Below are 19,016 nucleotides of genomic sequence, written 5' to 3' on the forward strand. Positions count from 1 at the left end.
ATATTGCGATTTATAGACCTGCCTTAGAAAATGAATTTAGTGTCTGTTGTCAGTTATGTGTTTTTATGAACAGAGATGGCCAGGCGTCGGGTGCATGATGATCCTAGACCTTTTCAGGTCCGTGCAGGACTATTTTATAGGCTTTATTTCGGGGTGGTTATTTTAAGGTGTGCAGTGGTGAGCTTGGAGATTTGGTAAGGGGGATGTGGCTACACCCTGGACAGTGAGCTGCCAGCCTTGGAGGAAGCGTGGTTTGGGGTAAACCATTATGCTCTGAGCGCGGCGGTTTACAGAGTGACTTGCCAGGACCTCGTTGTTGTATTGAATTTTGTAGTGTCTGTTGAATTTGCGCCAAGCTTCCTCTCGAGCACTTAACGGGGGGAAGCAGATGTGTTTTCCCAACGTGGAGATACATCAGTGTGGTACTGTCAGTCTTGATATATACTTAGTTAAGAGCTTCTCCGTGAGAAGATAGGAGAAAACCTCCACGGCCAGCAAAGTTTGGTAGCTCTGTCCTTTATTCCTAAAGGTTTGAAGTTGTGACTCTAGGAGTTTAGTCTGGTTTTCTTCCAAGTGATGCAAGCTGGCCTCTTAAAGCCGTTTTGGGACGCAGGCTCCTGGTGGATGTGCGTCTTTGCGTTTTCGTGGGTTGGCTTCAAGTCACCAGTTTAAATGACGGTTGGTGCTGAGCCTGACCGCTTGCACAGGGCACAGGGTTCGGTTGTTGTCACCGGGTGTGCTCGACAGCTGATTCTCGTTGCTCACCGCACATCCGCCAGCTGCTTCCCTTGTCCTTGATGGTGGCAGATTCTTGAGGCTTTGGTGAAATGAGCTACTGGCATGTCCTCTCCCTCCCTTCTTTCCTTCCTTCCTTCCTTCCCTCTCTCTTTCTCTCTTTCCCTTCCTTCCTTCCTTTCTTTCTTCCTCCCTCTCTCTCCCCCCTCCCTTCCCTTCCTTCCTTCCCTCCTCCTTTCCTCCCCGCCCCCCTTCCCTCCCCCCACTTAATCCCGGTGTCCGCTCCGTGAGGCTCTGCTCTGTCGGCCTGTCTCCTCAACTTCTGAGCCCAGAGGGCGTCTTCCTAACAGCTTGCACTGCTGCCTGGGCTGTGGGCATGCACCTGAAGCAAACCTTTCGGACGTTTACTTCTCGTTGTTTGTTTTTCTTTCATTTTCCTTTTCTGACCTTCCGTTTCAGATGAGTCGAAGACCTAGGGACGAGCAGAAAACCCCAGGCGGGGCCTCAAGATCCTCCTTTCCGATCCGCGTTTATCTACAAAGACGCAGAGTCGAAAGCAGACCTTGCTGTCATTTGTCCTTTTCCTTATTAGTAAAACTGCCGCAGTGATGTGTTTCTCCCAGACCGGATGCCATACCTTGAATCCTATACGTTTTCTCCCTTCACGGTGCACAGAAGCGTATGATATTATTTTTTAAGGCCCAGGTAGCTTCAGAATAAGGAAGAGAAATGCAGACATTTCCTTTTAAAGTGAAATCCAACAGAAAGAAATGGTGCCGCCGGGGCCTTCCGTGAAATAGCCAGGTTTCTCACCATCCCCCGTCCTTGCCAGCAGATCCTGCAGGGGCTGAGCCGTCCCGCTTTCAGAGTCCTGGGGCAAAGCCGGCCTTGGGTCATAGGGTTTCGTCTTTCACGCTCATGATGGGATGTTTAACCTTCTGATTCCATAACCCCTGGATTTTTATGGTCCCATTTCCATGAAGTATTTCCTAACTCTTTCTCGGATCGGCTTTTGCCAATTATGTGAATTTCCCAGTTTGCAGCAGGGGGAAAAAAAAATCCACCTATTTAGGAAAAACCTAAAATCTCACGATCTTAAATTTCTAAGGTCAGTGGAGAAGTGAGTGTTGGGATCTTGACACCCTAGAATTCTTGCATCCTTGTATATCCCCGTAAGCATGGAAGTCATTGCTGCATTTTTTTTTTTTTTTTTCCTTTTTAACATCAGACCATCTCTTTCTTGTGCGTAAATATTAGTTTTCTTTTTCCGACCATGTGCCGAGCCTCAGGGTCACGTCCATTCCCGGGGTGAAATGGCTGGTGATCTGGTGGCCGAGTGGCAGGTTTTGGGGGTTAGTATCAGAAGGTGGGTTAAGGACCCTGCAACGGAGGCTCTCCGTGCCCCTCCCGTGGGCCTGGTCCTCTTCCGCCGGTCACCTTGATGGCCTTGACAGTGGTCGCCTTGCCGGCCGTCTGGGTCTTTGAAGAAAGCGTCTGCAGATTTCTTGGTTCTGATGCAATAAAGCCCGTGTCCCGGTTAGCACAAGGGTGCATTTAAATCGAATCTCTGTGCCCCAAGAATTAAGTCCTCGGTGTGAACTGCGAATGAGACCCTGCCGGTCAGTGGTCTCTGGGGTCTGCCCTTGGCCCCAGTGCTTGCTGTGTTTACGTAAATAGCCCGCACACATAGAGACCCCTAAAGCTGCCATTGCTGTAATTGCCGTCATAGCTCAAGCGGCTCCTCGCTTAAAAAAGCATGTGAGTTGCTTTGGTTTTGATTTTGAGATGTGCTGTGTTTGGCCTTCGAAGTGTTGAGGTTGCAGCGGGACAATGCACCTTGTGGGGCCCGGGTCTCCTCTTAGGGGTCCCTGGGGTTGGGTTGGGCGCTTGGCAACGGGGAATTCGGCCCTGCATCCCTGACCACACGGCTCCAGCTAAGCGGGATCCCAGGGGGCCGATCCTTTTCCCCGCCCACGAAGCACCCACCCTCCCTCAGGCTCTCCCCAAATGCTGGGCGTTGGTGACACCAAGTGTGCCAGCATCCCCTCCCCCTCCCCCCAAATGTCTCTTCAGATAATGGATTGAACGTGCCTTTTACTTGTTGGAAATAACGTTTGGCCCCAAATGGACTTGGGTCTGGCTGTACTTTATTATTTCGCAGGGGCATTTCTTTTTTTCTTTTCTTTGAACGTAGCCAGATACAGGGTTTCTGCGGACCCATTAGAATATTTGTACTGGGTTTTTTCTTCCTTTCTTTTTCTTTTGGTAGGGAGATTCTTTGTCACGTGAAAGTAAAGCACATTTAGGATTTCTCGTCATAATAGTTCACTCTAAAATGTGCGTGTGTTCAGAGCCTACCTCCTGCCCGGCCAGCAGAAGACGTGACATTGGCAGTGACCGCCCTGCAGTGTTTTCACAGATCTCTTCAAACTCTCTCCTCTTTGGGTGTTTCTCTTTCTTTTTTTTGTCATCTTAGAATTTTGGTCTCTGACTGGGGTCTCCTTTCGTGGTTGGGGGAAGGGGTGAGGGCTCATGGAATCCACTTCATGCAGACGGGGGACGCGTGTTTCTGGGACCGGGATTAAAAGGGGTGTTGGGTGTTCACGCGTAATGCTAACCCCAGATGCTGGTGTTTTGCGAAAATCAAAGCTTCGGGAAAACAGGAGAACGGTTGTCATGGGTCCCGTGAGCTACCTCAGTCCTTTTCATGTCATACGTGCTTCCGTGTCCCTTCCCGAGCATGCAGTAAAGAAATAAACGTTTTGACTGGGAATCTCTCCTGCGTCTTTGTTTCTAACTGAAGTATAGTTGGTTTACAACGTTGTGTTAATTTCTGCTGTACAGCAGTGATTCAGTTATACAGTTATATGTTCGTTTTCGTATTCTTTTCCATGATGGCCTATCCCAGGATATTGAATCGAGTTCCCTGTGCTCTACAGTAGGGCCTTGTTGTGGATCCATCCTCAGCATTAGCAGTTTGCATCTGCTAAGCCCAAACTCCCACTCCATCCCTCCCTCAACCCTGTCGTCCCGTCCCGTCCCCCGCCCCGCTCGCTCGTGCATTTTGAATTCTGTCGCCTCACACTGTATGTTGGGAGATCGTTTCTGGGGGCCGGTGGGGCGCGGCATGGTCCTCTTTGCGTTGACGTGTGTTCGAAAACTTTGGGAGTAGAAATAGGGAAGTAAAATGATAGACTGAAAAAGCACAGGAGCGAACAAACCAGACCCCACGAGGTGCCCTTCATGCCCTGATGACCAGGGCGGTCCTCTGCTTGGGGACAGGAGGTGGGAGGCCAGTTCGGCTTGAGAGTGACCATCAGGGTGTGTTGTCTTTGTGTTCACCCCCCTGGGGCATTTTGTTCTTGCTTGCAGCCGACCAGGGCGAGGTCAACATGGAGAACCATCAGGGCGCCAACGCAGAACCACCCGGTAAGAAGCGACCTGAGTGGCCCCCTCCTGGCCCCCCCGCGGGTCTGTTTTACCTCCTCTCACCACGGCCCTGCTCAGATTCTTGGATGGGATCCTTTGTGTCTCGAAGTTTTCAAGGGGGTTCTCTGGGGAGATGCTACATAGACTTTCCGGGGCCTGGAGGCTTCTGATGAGACCTAAGTCTGCTTCAAGTTCTCTTTAAGTGTCGGCTACGAGAATTTTCCAAGTGTCGCCCCATTGCCGCATGGCCGGAGTCAGCAGCTGGCCGGCGTGCATCTTCTGAGATGCACCTTTTGCAGCATTTTCACGTGCTGCGGTCACTTTTACAGAATCCTCCCAACCCGGTGGAGAATTGGACCAAGAGGAGGTGGTGCAACTTATGGAAACTTCTCAGGGCCAGAGGTGGATGTTCAGTGATTAGGACCACTTCTGAAAATGGCAGGAAAACACAAACTATGTGTCTCTACACCTGTGTGTGTTTCTTTCTTTTATTTGTGTATATAAGTGGAGACCCACTCCTTCGCTCAAGAAAGGCAACATTTATTGCATAGGACGCCTGTGGAATTGACATAAGTTTTTGTTGTTAGTTTCTTTTTTTTAAGTTTTTGGCCACACCCCGTGGCATGTGGGATCTTAGTTTCCCAACCAGGGATTGAACCCATGCCTCCTGCATTGTAAGGCAGACTCTTAACCACTGGACCGCCGGGAAAGTCCCAAGATAAGTTTTTAGTGAAAAGTTAACATAGTTTTAATTCTAAAAATACAGACTTTTAGAAAGTGTCTAGCTCATTGCTCTTTCAAATAAGGGAAAGATGTATAAAATGAGCTATCCTTTTTTAAGCACAAGAAAATGCGAAGGAGACCTCCAAAACAGAAATGAACTGATCCGAAAATCTTAGCCCTGCACCGTTGTAAATGAACCAACGCCGTGGACCCTCATTTACAAAATTATTTATTCTGAAATTTGTAGTTGACAGACATTTCTTACCGTCTCAGAGAAGTCGCTAGTAGAGAATGCCTCTTCTTAGTTTCTTTCTACTTTTCCCGAAGTGTCCATGTTCTAATAGCGACCGTTGCATCGTAGTATGAAATTTATTGAATTTTTTTTCCTAACCCATTAGATTTAGTTTTTCCTTTCTGTCAGCAGTGAGTTTTGAGCACACTTCTGTCTTCTGTAGAAATAGAGTCACCCGCTTCTGGAATTTTCCACCTGCAGGTATTCGCGTGCTTGTCGAGGTCCGCTGGGGATGCCTTTTAAAATCTGTTCTTGTGTCTTGGTCCTCTGCAGTTCAACAGACCCTTCTGGAGAAATAGAAGGTCGGCAGCCAAGTGATTCCTAGCAGGATCCCAAGCTCGCCTGCTGAGCCTCTGCAAAGATCGCCTGCAGGGACAGAGCGGTCCCGCCGGGAGCAAGCCCCGGCTTGTCTGTGCCTTTGCTCAACTTGGGATTCCTAGTTTTAATCTTGACGTGCGTCACCACCGTGCTGGGTGGGTGAGATTGACTTGTGATGAGTTTTGCCTCCAGAGGGGAATTACACTCACCTTCTCCACGGCCCTGAGGCGTTTCCCCTGTGCTGTGAAAGGCTGACCGACCAAGTCCCCATCATTCAACCCCACTGAAGTTCCCCAAACAGAAACTCCGGGCTGTTTACAAATTGCCTGTAAATTGAATGCGTCTGAACCTCTGCTAATGTTGACCCTTTTATAGAGTGAGGTAAGCCTTCAGCTAGTTTCCTCAAAAGTTCTTCCATTTATTAGGATTTTTTTTTTTTTTCCCACACCAAACTAATAAAAAGAAATTAGAAACCAAGTACTTCTTACTTAATGTTTTGCCATGGGGTGACTTTTAAAAAAAGTTGTGAAACTAGTGGGATGGATTCCCTGTTCCCTTTTCTGCGGCTATAAGACAGACGGTCACCCGAAGTGTTCGCTCTTTATAACATCTTGCCATGCACGGAATGCCTCCTCTTCTCCTGGTAACAAACGATGACTTTTCCACCTTTAGAAGCATTCCCCCCATTTAGGACAGTGCACACACCCTGCACAGCTTCCAGAATGCTTGCTTTTATACAGAAGGGCTTTGTTTGCTTGGATTTTTTGTGTTCATCTCGGGAAGTACAGAAGCCCTGATGTTGCAGATGGGCTGGACCTCACCCGTAGACTACCCTCCACGGAAATATTAAGTTTCCAGTGGCACAGGCTTGCCTCGCGTAAAGCTCTTAGGATAGTAATCCAGAGCAGTGGCGGTTTCCTGGGAAGATTTAATCCTGTCACGGATGATGGTGTAAAGAACTGTTGTGTGTTTCACATCAGCCTCTCCAGGTTCAAAGGTATGACGTTAGCACACCTGCGTGGGCTGCCTTCACAAATCCCCTGACTTGGGAAAGGGCAGCTATGAAGTATCAGTCATGAATTCTGGGTCTTTCTCACTTCTGAAGCTCAGAAACTCTGCCAGTAGTTTGAGGGGTAAGCATCTGAGCCAACCCCCTGCTGTTGAGGACGTCCGTATCCTTTCTGTGACCTCTCCTCACCGCATTATCTAAAAGCCTTTGGAGTTTCTTTCTCAAGGTATTGCTGGAGACCGTCATCTGGCTATTTAACTTGTTCTGTCTTTGACACTATGATAACTTTTGAGTATATGAAATGGTTTAAAAAAAAAAAAAAGGATTGGCTATTTATCGTATCCATTCATTGCTTCATTCAACAAATACCTGTGACCTGGTGTGCACAGTGGTGAACATGAAATTCTGGATTCTACAGGATGGAACACAAATGAATGTCATCCATCAGTGGATGGGGTCAGCCAGTTGTCAAGAGCTGAGGGCCAGATTAGTCAATAGGCTTGGGTTCCCTCGCTAACTGGCTCAGAACACCTGGTTACAAAGGTAGCAGAGAGCTTCCATATTCTCCCCAATGAGTCATCAGGGGTTGCCTTTGAGGTCAGATTGTGCACACTGACTTGCTTCATAATAAGAAAAAAATGCATAAAGTCTTTTTGTAACCCTGAATAACGTTGGCATTTTATAAGCATTGCAATCATACTATAAGCATAAATGCCTCATTAAAGAAGAGAAGAGTGAAAGGATGGGTATTTTTTTAAGGATATGAAATTACGACTCATTCGTAAATAAGTATACATTTAAGAAATATGTCAACTGGGCTTTTCTTATGGACGGTGGATGTACATTGTTGTAGACAGTTTAATTTCATGTTGACATTAAAATAAACATGATTTTATCAAAGGTCTGTCTTTTGAAAAATTGAATTTAAATTATGTGGCTTGGATCATTAAATACTTGGCATGACGATTGCTTTTTAAAATCAGTTTGGAACTCCCACATGAAGAAATCAGAGTCCAACAGATTTTGAAATCAACATAAAGATTTTATTTAAGGGCCAAAGGGAGACAATACCAGTGGAGGATTTGTTATAAGTCTGGGTCGTAATGGATTTGATTAACCCACTTAAGCTGTGGCCAAGTTTTTGCTATCAAGATGCTGCAATGAATATCTCTGTAAGCACATTTTTGTGGCTCTGTGCAAGTGTGTGTGTTGCACTAATGCCTGAAGTTGGCTTTGTGAGGAAAAAAAGCATGTGTGTATTTAATTTTTATGGACACTGCCCAGTCATCCCCCATAGAGGTTGTGCAAATTCATGATACCCCCCAGCGATGTCAGATCTGTTTCTTCACTGCCGTGCAAACTTTCTGATCGGTGCCAATCTATAAGTTGAAAAATGATATCAAATCAACTGCTTTTACATTGCATTTCTCTTAACACAAGTGAGATTGAGAATCTGTGTGTGGGGGACCCATTTGCATTCCATTTCTGGGGGAAATGAATGTGCCTTTTGCCTATGTTTGTATGTGTTATCGGTCCTATCCTTATTGATTTGTAGGAACTCTTTACATATTAAAGATATGACTATGAAGTAAGTAGCAAATACTCTTTTTCACTTTATCCTTCACCTTTGAACTCTGAAGTGATATTTTCCCCCATTCATTTTTATTATTTTTGTGCAGTGAAGTTAGTTAATGGATTCTGGGCTTGCTGTCATACTTCTGACACTTTTGTGGGGTTTTTTTACATTAGAATTTTTGCTCCCCTAGGAATGCATTTCTGTAAAGGGAATGAGGAAGAGATTCCTTGGTATTTAGTTTTTTAAAAACCGCCATGGGATAATCCCATTATTCCCAAACCATTTATTGAATAATCCATGTTTTCCCACTGATTTGAAATGCAGTTTACGTCATCCACTAAATTCCTGGACCTCCCAGGGGAGGAAGTGTTTCTTTATTTTTTTCTGTCCTATCGGATCCTTTACAGAAAAAGGTTGGTAACACCTGCTTGAATACATAAAATACCTGTACTTCAAACTGCGTCTTGCAGGGGTCAGGCGTGGTGGGGAAGGTAGTGGCTATTTTGCACCCATTTTGCTTCCACAAGGATTTCCAACAACTGCTGTCCCAGGTCAGTGCTTGCCTCTCCCACACCCATGCCTGAGAACGCATCGCTGCGTCCGTCATTCTGCTTAAGAGATGCCCAGGTACAGCCAGACGCACACTTGTCCGCACGTGATTGGACCTCAGCTCTGGCCTCAAGCGGGTCCCACGGGGCCACAGGCCACCTGCTGTCGGGTCTCCTGCTCTTTTTTATGTCACCCCAGGCCCGTGTCCATCCTCACGACCCACCTTGCTGGAAACACCCCAAGCCCCAGGTGTAACAGGTTAACCTGAGGCGTCCCCACCAGCCATTCTTCACCCTCCCTGCCCCTGGGGGCTCCCAAGCGCTGCCCCCTCTCCACCAGCGGGCCTCCTAAGAAAGGCATTGGGGTTCTGCCCACTCAGAAAGCCCCTGCATCTCCCAGTACACATAGCGCCATCCCCTGCCCCAGGGCACCCTTCCTGTGACCGTCCCCTCTGTGGCCCAGCCCTTCCTCCTTGTCAGCCTGGGGGAGGTTGGAGCAGAGGCATTTTTGCTTTTTCTCCTTCCACCCAACTTTTATGGGGCCGATGAGGCCCTGGACACCCCCTTGATCAATGTGGGTCTTGCCCAACCTCACGCAGGGCAGGACGGTGGAGGTCTTCCTGCCACGTTGTCTGCTGCCAAGGGCCAACCTCGAAGCAAGAACAGTCCCGTTTGTCTCGCGTCTGATGGTTTCACCATGTTGTGCAACCACGGCTTCTGTCTGGTTCCAGGATATTTTTATGAACCCCAGAGGACACTCATCAGGCGACTCCCTGGACAAGTGTCCTGGGGCTGCTGTGAAAAAGCACCACAGATGGGGGGGGGTGGCTTAAACGACAGAAATGTGTTCTCTTGCAGTTCTGGAGAACAGAAGTCCAAGATCAAGGTGTGGGCAGGCCTGGTTCCTTTCTGGAGGGTCCACGGGAGAATCTGTTCCAGCCTCTCTCTCGGCTTCTTGTGCTGGCTGCCCATCTTTGATGTTCCTTGGCTTATACATTCATCACTGCAATCTCTACCTTTATCGTCACACGGCTGTCTCCCTGTGTGCTGTGTCCAGCTTTCCCCCTTAGTATAAGGAGGTGAGTCGTTTTGGATTACATCCCACCTGGCTCTACTGCAACCTTGTCTGAACTAATCCCATCTACACTGACCTCATTTCCAACACAAGTCACCGTCTGAGGTATTGCAAGTTAGGACTCCAAACTATGATTTTGTTGGGGGGGGGGGGAACACAGTTCAACACATAACCTCCCCCCCCTCCCCCGAACCCCTGGCAATGACCAATATGCTTTCTGTCTCTATGGGCTTGCTGGTTCTGGACATTTCATATAAAAGGAATCACACACAATGTGCTCTTTTCTGCCTGGCTTCTCTGACTGAGCATAGTTTTTGAAGTTCATGCGTTTCGTATCCTGTGTCCGAGCTTCATTCATGTTTATGGACGGGGAAATTGGAAGGAAGCCCCTTTCCAACCGCATCATCTGCTCTCCTTGACGGCTCTACGTACAGTGTAGGATTTTACACGCAGTTTTCCTTAGAGTGTTTTCCTACATACACACACACACGCACCTGTGTGCGTCAAAATGATCCATCTAAGTGACTGAGCTTTACAAAGAGGTGAAAGGGAAAAAAAAAACAAAACGCCAGACGATCAAGAAAAATATATGCACATTTTTAGATGCTCCCCAAATGCAGAAAATGTCAAGATTCATTTCTCCTTTTAGGTCTGTTTGGCATCAAACCAGCCTGTCTGGGTATTTAAAAACTGCTTTCCCAACCTGGATAAATTTTTTTTCTTTCTCATGCACTTATTCCGTGTATCAGAGAGATTCAAAGCCTTCTGCAAATGTTAACCTTTTATTCTTCCCCACTGCTTAGAGGTGGGTAGCTTGTAAGGGTTAACCCTTACATATACATATAACCTTATATGTTACATATACATATAACCCTTACATATACAACATGTATATGGATAAATGAGGCCCTGTCAAAAGCCTTAGGGCAGAAAATAATAACAGACTGGGTGAAATTAGGAATAATCACTGGCCTCAGTCGCCAGACCATGTTTCAAGTGAAGATGCAGAGAATTTGGAAGTTACAGCAAAAGGCCTCCAACTTAAGTAACGTACGTTCACCCATTTTTGCTGTTTTATGGTGATACAAAGTCCAAATGAAACAACGAAGGGGAACATTTTCCAAAATCAAATGGAGCTTGAAAGCAACATCTGTAGATCTCTGAATTGCATCGCAGGGTCTTGGAGGGGGCAGAGCAGTTAATTATTCCCAATCACATCTGAGACCCTCTTCGTGAGCCGTTGAGTAGTTCTTCCGGGGTAATGAAACACGGTGATTGTAGTAGTCTTCTAGTATGCTAGCTCTGCTTTGACTTTCAATTCTTCATCATTCTCTGCATCTCCGTGGCTGCCGGACGGCCCTGTTTTGTGTTCCTAGAATTGCTCTTACAGAAAATGCATTTTTTTTCTGCAGGTCAGCGACAAGGACCTACTGTATAGCGCCGGGAACTATATTCAAAACTTTGTAATAATGTAGAATGGAAAAGAATCTGAAAAAGAATATGTATATGTATAAATGAATCACTTTGCTGTATACCTGAAACTAACACAACATTGTAAATCAACTCTACTTCAGTTGAAAAAAAGAAGAAATTTGCCCCAATCTATAACCACCTCCAAGACCCCTAGTGGGTTTATCTTCACATAAGGATCCCGTCTCTGTCCCCCCCGATTCAAAGTGCAACGTTACCCCCCCTCCCTGCCACCTGTAGAACACAGATCTTCAGTTGCACATGGAACTAGCAAAATCAAGCCCCGACGTGTTGTCACTTCATTCCCAGGGGACCCAGCCCAAACCCAGACTCAGGACGTTCACACCCGGAACGTCCTCCCTGCCTTCTCCTGCAGCAACTTTGTGTTCACTCTTCATGCCTCAACTCAAATATTTGAGGGTCTTGATTTTGGGGTTCCCAAAGCACATAGACTTACTTGAATGATCGCCCTTCATGGCAGTTAAGGTGTTTTCTGTTTGCTTGTTTTTTTAATTAATTTATTATTTATGTTTGGCTGCGTTGGGTCTTCGTTGCTGCACGCGGGCTTTCTCTAGTTGTGGCGAGCAGGGGCTACTCTTCATTGTGGTGTGCGGGCTTCTCATTGAGGTGGCTTCTCTTGTTGCAGAGCACGGGATCTATGTGCGCGGGCTTCCGTAGTTGGGGTGCACAGGCTTAGTTGCTCCGTGGCCTGTTTGTTTGTTTTTAATCCTTGTGTCTTTGTTGTCAAGGGAACCTTGACTCCTTGTGGCCAGAACTGGTGTCTTAAGCCCCACTGTAGCCCCCAGATCATGGCACCCAGGCATCAGGGAGAGTGAAATAGCAGGTGGAAGACGGTTTATACGTTGCCCTCTCTGGGCTTCAGTTCGGGGCCGCATTAGTCAGCTCGGGCTGCCGAAATAAATACCCCAGATGGGGCGGCTTCAATAGCAGACATGTATTTCCCCCAGTCCTGGAGGCTGGAATCTGAGATCCAGGTGTGGGCAGGGTTGGTCCCTCCCGAGGCCTCTCTCCTGGGCGTGTAGACGGCCCTCTCCTCCCTGTGTCCTCACTTGGTGGAGAGTTGTCTGGTGTCTCTTCTTACAAGGATGCTAATCCCATCATGGGGGCCCTATCTAACCCTAATCACTCCCCAGACACCACCCTTTAACACCATCCCATTGGGGGTTATGGCTTCAACAGATGACGTGTTGGAGGGACACAAGCATTCGGTCCACACCCCTGGGCGATGTGCTCAGCACCCCCTAGAGGTGGTCCCAGAGAAGCCCTGGGTCCCCCCTTCCTACCATGTGCCTTTGCCCCACCCCTTCCTCAGCCTCCACTCTCCATCCCTCCCCTCCTGTTCCCTTCCTACCCAGCCTTTAAATTCAGTGTGAGGTGGGACTTCCCTGGCGGTCCAGTGGTTACGGCAGGGGGCGCAGGTTCAATCCCTGGTCGGGGAGCTAAGATCACGTATGCTGGTATAAAATAAAATATAAAATAAAATAAGAGAAGAGAAGAGAAAATCAAATCAAATCAAATCAGCGTGAGGCTACAACCCTCCCCAGAAGCCTCTAGGACACAAGCTGGGTGCAGAACCTCCCAGGAGCCCCCCCGGCCTTGGTGTGCTCCCCCATATTACCGAACATTACACTGCAACTCTCTCCTCCTCTTTGTAAACAACTTTTCTTTCTCTATCTCCGCACAGCCGGCATCTAGCCCGCCTCTCTGGCTCAAAACAGCTGTGCGTCAAATGTTTGTTGAATGAATGCACGAGCTCATCTGATGTCCCACACTGTGGAGATGGAAACCTTGGAATTTATAAATCTGGTGCTTCCACTGCTGCATAGCACAGGGACATCAGCTCGGTGCTTTGTGACCACCTAGAGGGGTGGGATAGGGAGGGTGGGAGGGAGACGCAAGAGGGAGGAGATATGAGGATATACGTATACGTATAGCTGATTCACTCTGTTATACAGCAGAAACTAACACACCATTGTAAAGCAATTATACTCCAATAAAGATGTAAAAAAAATTAAAAATGAAAGAACCTACTGTATAGCACAGGGAACTCTATTCAATACTCTGTAATGGCCTATATGCGAAAGGAATCTTAAAAAAAAAGAAAGTGGATATATGTATATGTATAACAGATTCACTTTGCTATACACCTGAAACTAACACAACATTGTAAGTCTACTATACTCCAGTGAAAGTTTAAAAAATAAAAAATAAAATAAATCTGGTGCTTCCAACCAGTTCTTTTTTTTTATTTTTCAAACTTTTACTGAAATATCATTGATTTACAATGTTGTGTTTAATTTCTGCTGTACAGGAAAGTGACTCAGTTATACATATATACATTCTTTTTCATATTTTCTGTGACAGTGTATCACAGGGTATTGACTATAGTTCCGTGTGCTGTACAGTAGGACCTTGTTGTTGATCCATTCTATATATAATAGTTTGCATCAGATTGTACTGTAATATATATACCAAGATGTATGTAAAATTTATACATTTATACATAAATAATATATATATCATATATAATATAATTTCTATCTGAAAGGTGTAGTAACTCAAGTGTATACAATTGGAAACAAAATGCTTCCCTCCACACCGAGGGGTTATTTTCTAGAAGCCTATATCCTACCACTTCTTACACAGCTCAGGTGGAAGACACGGAGGGAGGGCCAGGTGAAATTTGCTTCTCTGGCCCCCAGCATCCCCAGCCAGACTAACTGCCCCGGCCACCTACAAAGAAACTGAGGTCCACGGATGCAGCGCGACTCTTTAAAGGTACAGGGTCTTCAAGTTGCAGGAGCAGAGATTAAACATGGGTCTATACTCTGATCTTTGCATTGGCGCTCTGCTGGGTCTGGTGTTGGCGTCGCCCTGCAGGAGGGTTCTGGGGAAGGACGCCGGGCAGGGAGTGTCCTGCCTGCACCCAGGGTTGTCGCCTTTGATCGTGGCGCATCTCCCATGCCCGCGGAAAGCAGACCTGCCAGGCAGGTGTGCCAGCTACGCGAAGCCCAGGACACCCATTGGTGCGGGGGAGCCACCTGTTTCCCCAGCATCCTGAGGCTGGTTGGCCAGCGTAGCGCAGGGAGGCGGCCTCCCCAGGATGCCCTCCAGCATGGAGGCCCACGCCTCACGGGCTCCAGGCCGTGCAGTTTGGGACGGAACGCCCAGCCCTTCAGATTCTGGCAGAGGCACTCAAGTTTGGTTCATCCTTTCTGCTTGGAGACATTGCCTGTTTCCATTGCAAACTGGGAAGCAGAAGTCAGCACATCCGTCCAGCAAGGGTTGCGTGGCCAGATCGCCCAGCGCGCACACTGAAGGTTCGCCTGAAAGTTAACCAAGGATGGAGCCCTGGTGGGGCATCTTCTACCTCACGTTCCTGTGTCTTCTGATGCACATCCGAGGTAAGGGAGGGTTTGCTCTGGGGAGAGCTGTGTGGGTGTGCATTTCTATCTGGCTGCTTTAAAACAAAAAGCAAAAAAAAAAAACCTCCGCCCCAAACCACTACCACTCGGGAAATGGCTCTAACGTGCCAGATTGTAGAAAAACAAAAAAACAAAAAACAGACCAAGTATGATGGCTTTGAGGGGAGAAAAAGGGGCCGGGTACCAAATCGGGGTCTGGGAATTGGACCCAGAAGTGTAGGATGTGGACCACAGCACTTAGAAGCGAACTGTTTTTGTTGTCTGCTTTTGATCTCTGGGTGTGTCACACATGGAAAAAAGTGACCCGTGTTCCTGGGGCGTGCTGGGATTTTTCAATTCCTTGTTTTTGATTTAAAATATTAGTGCTGCGTTTCCGTATGGGGACAATGGAACTGAGACACAGCTTGGTTTTGTGGGACCGATCACCCAAGATTGGGTTTGCTGGAAGGGCAGCCTCCGTTCAGGTTTTTAGACATTTCTCAACAATGTCACCCCTCCTGTTGGCAAATTAAAAGCATCTGAATTGTTTACGCCCCAAACTTCAATACAGGCTCTTCTGGTAATGCCGGGATTTTGGTTTGTCGGAGAGCAGAGGTGGGGAGAGACCTAGTTTGGGAACTATAATTTACCCAGGACATGTAGGATTTAACAGCAATTGGATAAGCTCCTTTGGTCCTTTGAATATTTGAATTTTAGGAGATGGAGGCCCAGGCAGGATTTAAGAGTGAGAAGTGTTGCAGGTTAGGAATTAAAGGATTTCGTTTGGATGGCACTCTTGTGGCATTTCCTGTTTATCCTGTTTGAGGATGGTTGCTTAGGGGCAGATGCGGTTTTGTGAGACATCCTGGCACCCAGCGCCCAGGATTTTCCCCGAGACCCTTCCAGGAATCCTTGCTGTCTGCGCATCTTGCCCCCCCCACCCCCGGCACGTGGGTCACGCAGAAATGCAGTCCAGGCGCTTCTGTTTGCAGGGAGATGTTAGTCCCTGAACTGACTGACACCAGGGCTGAAGGAACAGCAAGAGGGCAGAGCTCTGATTCTACACAGACCCGCCCAGAAACCAAGCCAGCAAAGCCCGTCTGAGCGTTTATCCCTGCTGCTGTGCACGCGGTAGGAGCTGTGGGTTTACCTGCGGGTTCAGGGCACTCAGCCTCCTACCAGGCGCGGTCGGTCTGCTCCTTTGGGGATAATGGGATGTCAGAGTCCTTCAGCTTCTCATGTGGTTCATCACATGTGCTGGGGAAACCTGCTGTGGATTTAACCGCCGTTCTTCAGAAGAGAGAAAAATGCAGGAGCCGGCCCTGGCTGATGTTAGCCGAGTTCTTCTGAGGATGCCCAGGTTACGCTCTTTTGATGAGGGCGTGACTTCCTACAGGCTCTGCGGGTGTTAATCAAGTTCATTCTCACACAGCCCTGGGCTGGGGCTGCCAGGCTTGATGCGCTTTTTCTTTCTTCTTCTTTTTTTTTTTTTTTTAAATATGTTTCCTTTTTTGATCTAACACGGAACTTTTTTTTTTTTCTTTTTGAAGATGATATTATTTTATTTTATTTTTGGCCATGCCTCACAGCATGTGGGATCTTAGTTCCCTGCCCAGGGATTGAACCCGTGTCCCCTGCATCCCTGCATTGGAAGCGCAGAGTCTTAACCACTGGACTGCCAGGGGAGTCCCTTGATGCCCTTTTATAGATGGGTACACGGAGGCACGGAGGTGTTCCATCATTTGTCTGAGGTCACATTGCTGGGAACGTGCACAGGCAGGAGAGGTATGAAGAGGGATAGGAAAGGTCGTGAGGTCTGGGTCAGGGCGCGTCGGTGTGAACACATTGTGCAGATGTCCCGAGTCCTGGGTAGTTTGTTAAGTGCATGGACTGCCCCTTCACACCCCAAACCACCAGCAGCTCTTGGCGTGAGGGAGTTCACGAGGTCCCCAAACACTTCCTGCAAGGCTGTCAAGATGCTTGTTACAAAGGCTCCGGAAAAGCAGACTATCATCATGGTGAACATCACTTAACCATTCTTATAATGACTAAACTGTGTGTATAAAATAAAATAAGAATATGGATATAGTCCTGAGGCATAGGGGTTTACAATTTGGCGGTTTCAGATTTCCAGTGTATTTAATTACCTTTCACTATCAAACCTGGAGGCTCTTGAAGGACCATGAGACCAAGTCAAGTCTTCTAAAAGCTGATAGAAACAGAAATGGAAACTCCAGGGGCTGCTTGTCGTGTTTGGTTTGTTGAGAAAAAAATCTATCTATCTATCTACCTACCTACCTACCTATCTATCATCTATCAACTATCTAACATCTATCAACTATCTATCTACCTACCTATCATCTATCTATCAACTAACTATCTAACATCTATCAGCTATCTATCTATCATCTATCTAGCTAGCTATAATACAGATATAACTCTAGATTTTGTATATATATATATATTTCCTTATATTCCCTTTTTTCCTGTATATCTATTGTATCCTGGGTATACATTACCATTTTCCTGTGTCTATATTATACAATGGCTCTGAAATTCCCTTCTACATGTATTGTATCTTCTCCTCTTATCAGACAAGACTAAACATCTGTGTGCGTTTAAATAGAGCTCCTTTTCTACCTACAGACTAAAAAAGTACAGGCATTCCTTGGTATTTGAGGGGGATTAGTTCCAGGACCCCCTGGGACACGAAAATCCATGGATGCTCAAAGTCCCTTATATAAAATGATGTCGTATTTGCATATAACCCACGCACCTCCTCCCGTAGACTTTATTTTTTTATTATTATTTTTATTTTTTATAAATTTATTTATTTACTTTTGGCTGCATTGGGTCTTTGTTGCTGCGCGCGGGCTTTCTCTAGTTGTGGCGAGTGGGGGCTACTCTTCATTGTGGTGCAGGGGCTTCTCATTGCGGTAAGCGGCTTCTCTTGCTGCAGAGCACGGGCTCTAGGCGCGCGGGCTTCAGTAGTTGTGGCACGCAGGCTCTAGAGCACAGGCTCGGTAGCTGTGGCGCATGGGCTTAGTTGCTCCATGACATTCCGGACAAGGGCTCGAACCCATGTCCCCTGCATTGGCAGGCGGATTCTTAACCACTGCGCCACCAGGGAAGTCCCCTTCCTGTAGACTTGAAATCATCTCCAGGTGACTTATCATACCTAACGCCATGTAAATGCTATGTAAATAGTTGTTGTCACATGGCAAATGCTAGTTTTGCTTTTTGGAACTTTCTGGAATTTTTTTAAATTTCATTTTTTTTTTTGGCCTTGAGGCATGTGGGATCTTAGTTCCCCAATCAGGGATCAAATCCGTTCCCCCTGCAGTGGAAGTGCAGAGTCTTAACCACTGGACTGCCAGGGAAGTCCCAGAAAAATTTAATATTTTTATTTTATTTTATTTTATTTATTTTTATTTTTTTAACATCTTTACTGGAGTATAATTGCTTTACAATGGTGTGTTAGTTTCTGCTGTATAACAAAGTGAATCAGCTGTACATATACATTTACCCCCATATCTCCTCCCTCTTGCGTCTGCCTCCCACCCTCCCTACCCCACCCCTCTTGGTGGACACAAAGCACCGAGCTGATCTCCCTGTGCTATGCAGCTGCTTCCCACTAGCTATCTATTGTACATTTGATAGTGTATATATGTCCATGCCACTCTCTCACTTTGTCCCAGCTTACCCTTCCCCCTAAATTTAATATTTTTGGTCCGTGGTTGGTTGAATCTGCAGATGTGGAATCCACAGATACGGAGCTTTGACTGCAATAAAAACTGATAGTGATATTCTTTATAGTTTTTTAACAGCAGCCCATCACGGTTCTGAGTACTTGCCATTGAATAAAGGTAAGTCAGGTGCTGAGCGAGGTATTTTAGGTTGGTTGCTGCCTTCAGATGTGGCAGGATGTTTGGGCTTTCCTTCTGAGAATGGTGATTTGGAGAAGTTGTGATACTTGCCCAAGGCATTAAGCCAGCCCACGTGATGCTACCAGACTCCAGCCCTCGTTGGCCTCACCCCACAGCCCTGAGTTGAATCTTTCTGGATTCTGCCTCCTTCCTCATGGCCCCCAACCTCCCTTTGATCTAACCAATCTCGGGGTGTGCAAGTCACCCCACAAGCTGGTCATTAAAACTGCCCTTGTCCCATTCCCATCTGTGGCACTGAACCTGCCCCCCTCTTTAGGGCAGTGATTCTCAGCCCTTGATGCGCAGACGAATTACCTGGGAGGGAGCAGGTTTAAAGGCACCACCCGAATCCCAGCCCCTCGAGATCTTAATTAGGTAGGTGGGTATGGTGCTGGGGAGCCAGGGTACCTGCATTTCGGGAAGCACCCTGGTGACGCCCATGCTGGAGTGAGGGCTCCCTTGAGAGGTGATATCTGAGCATGTGGCCATC

General features: G+C 47.1%; 2 protein-coding genes across 4 annotated transcripts in view; both read left to right on the forward strand.

Moving 5' to 3' along the window:
- The window catches only part of LOC309653445 (CD99 antigen-like), a 32,780-nt gene extending 26,806 nt beyond the window's left edge, over positions 1-5,974 (forward strand). The window contains exons 9-10 of one of the 2 annotated variants that reach the window (XM_082448155.1): positions 4,108-4,164; positions 5,453-5,974. In XM_082448155.1, coding sequence (XP_082304281.1) covers positions 4,108-4,164; positions 5,453-5,478 — 83 coding nt within the window. In that variant the 3' untranslated portion in view covers positions 5,479-5,974. Of the gene's footprint in view, positions 1-1,194; positions 1,360-4,107; positions 4,165-5,452 lie in introns of those variants that run through there. The other variant, XM_082448156.1, reaches the window with a different exon arrangement.
- An 8,175-nt stretch (positions 5,975-14,149) lies between these two features.
- XG (Xg glycoprotein (Xg blood group)) overlaps positions 14,150-19,016 on the forward strand; it is a 38,200-nt gene continuing 33,333 nt past the window's right edge. The window contains exon 1 of one of the 2 annotated variants that reach the window (XM_082448121.1): positions 14,150-14,600. In XM_082448121.1, the coding sequence (XP_082304247.1) occupies positions 14,540-14,600 (61 nt within the window). In that variant the 5' untranslated portion in view covers positions 14,150-14,539. The remainder of the gene's footprint in view (positions 14,601-19,016) is intronic. The other variant, XM_082448122.1, reaches the window with a different exon arrangement.

This window comes from Balaenoptera physalus (assembly GCF_965194825.1).
Source record: "Balaenoptera physalus genome assembly, chromosome: Y".
In the NCBI taxonomy this organism is placed as follows: domain Eukaryota; kingdom Metazoa; phylum Chordata; class Mammalia; order Artiodactyla; family Balaenopteridae; genus Balaenoptera; species Balaenoptera physalus.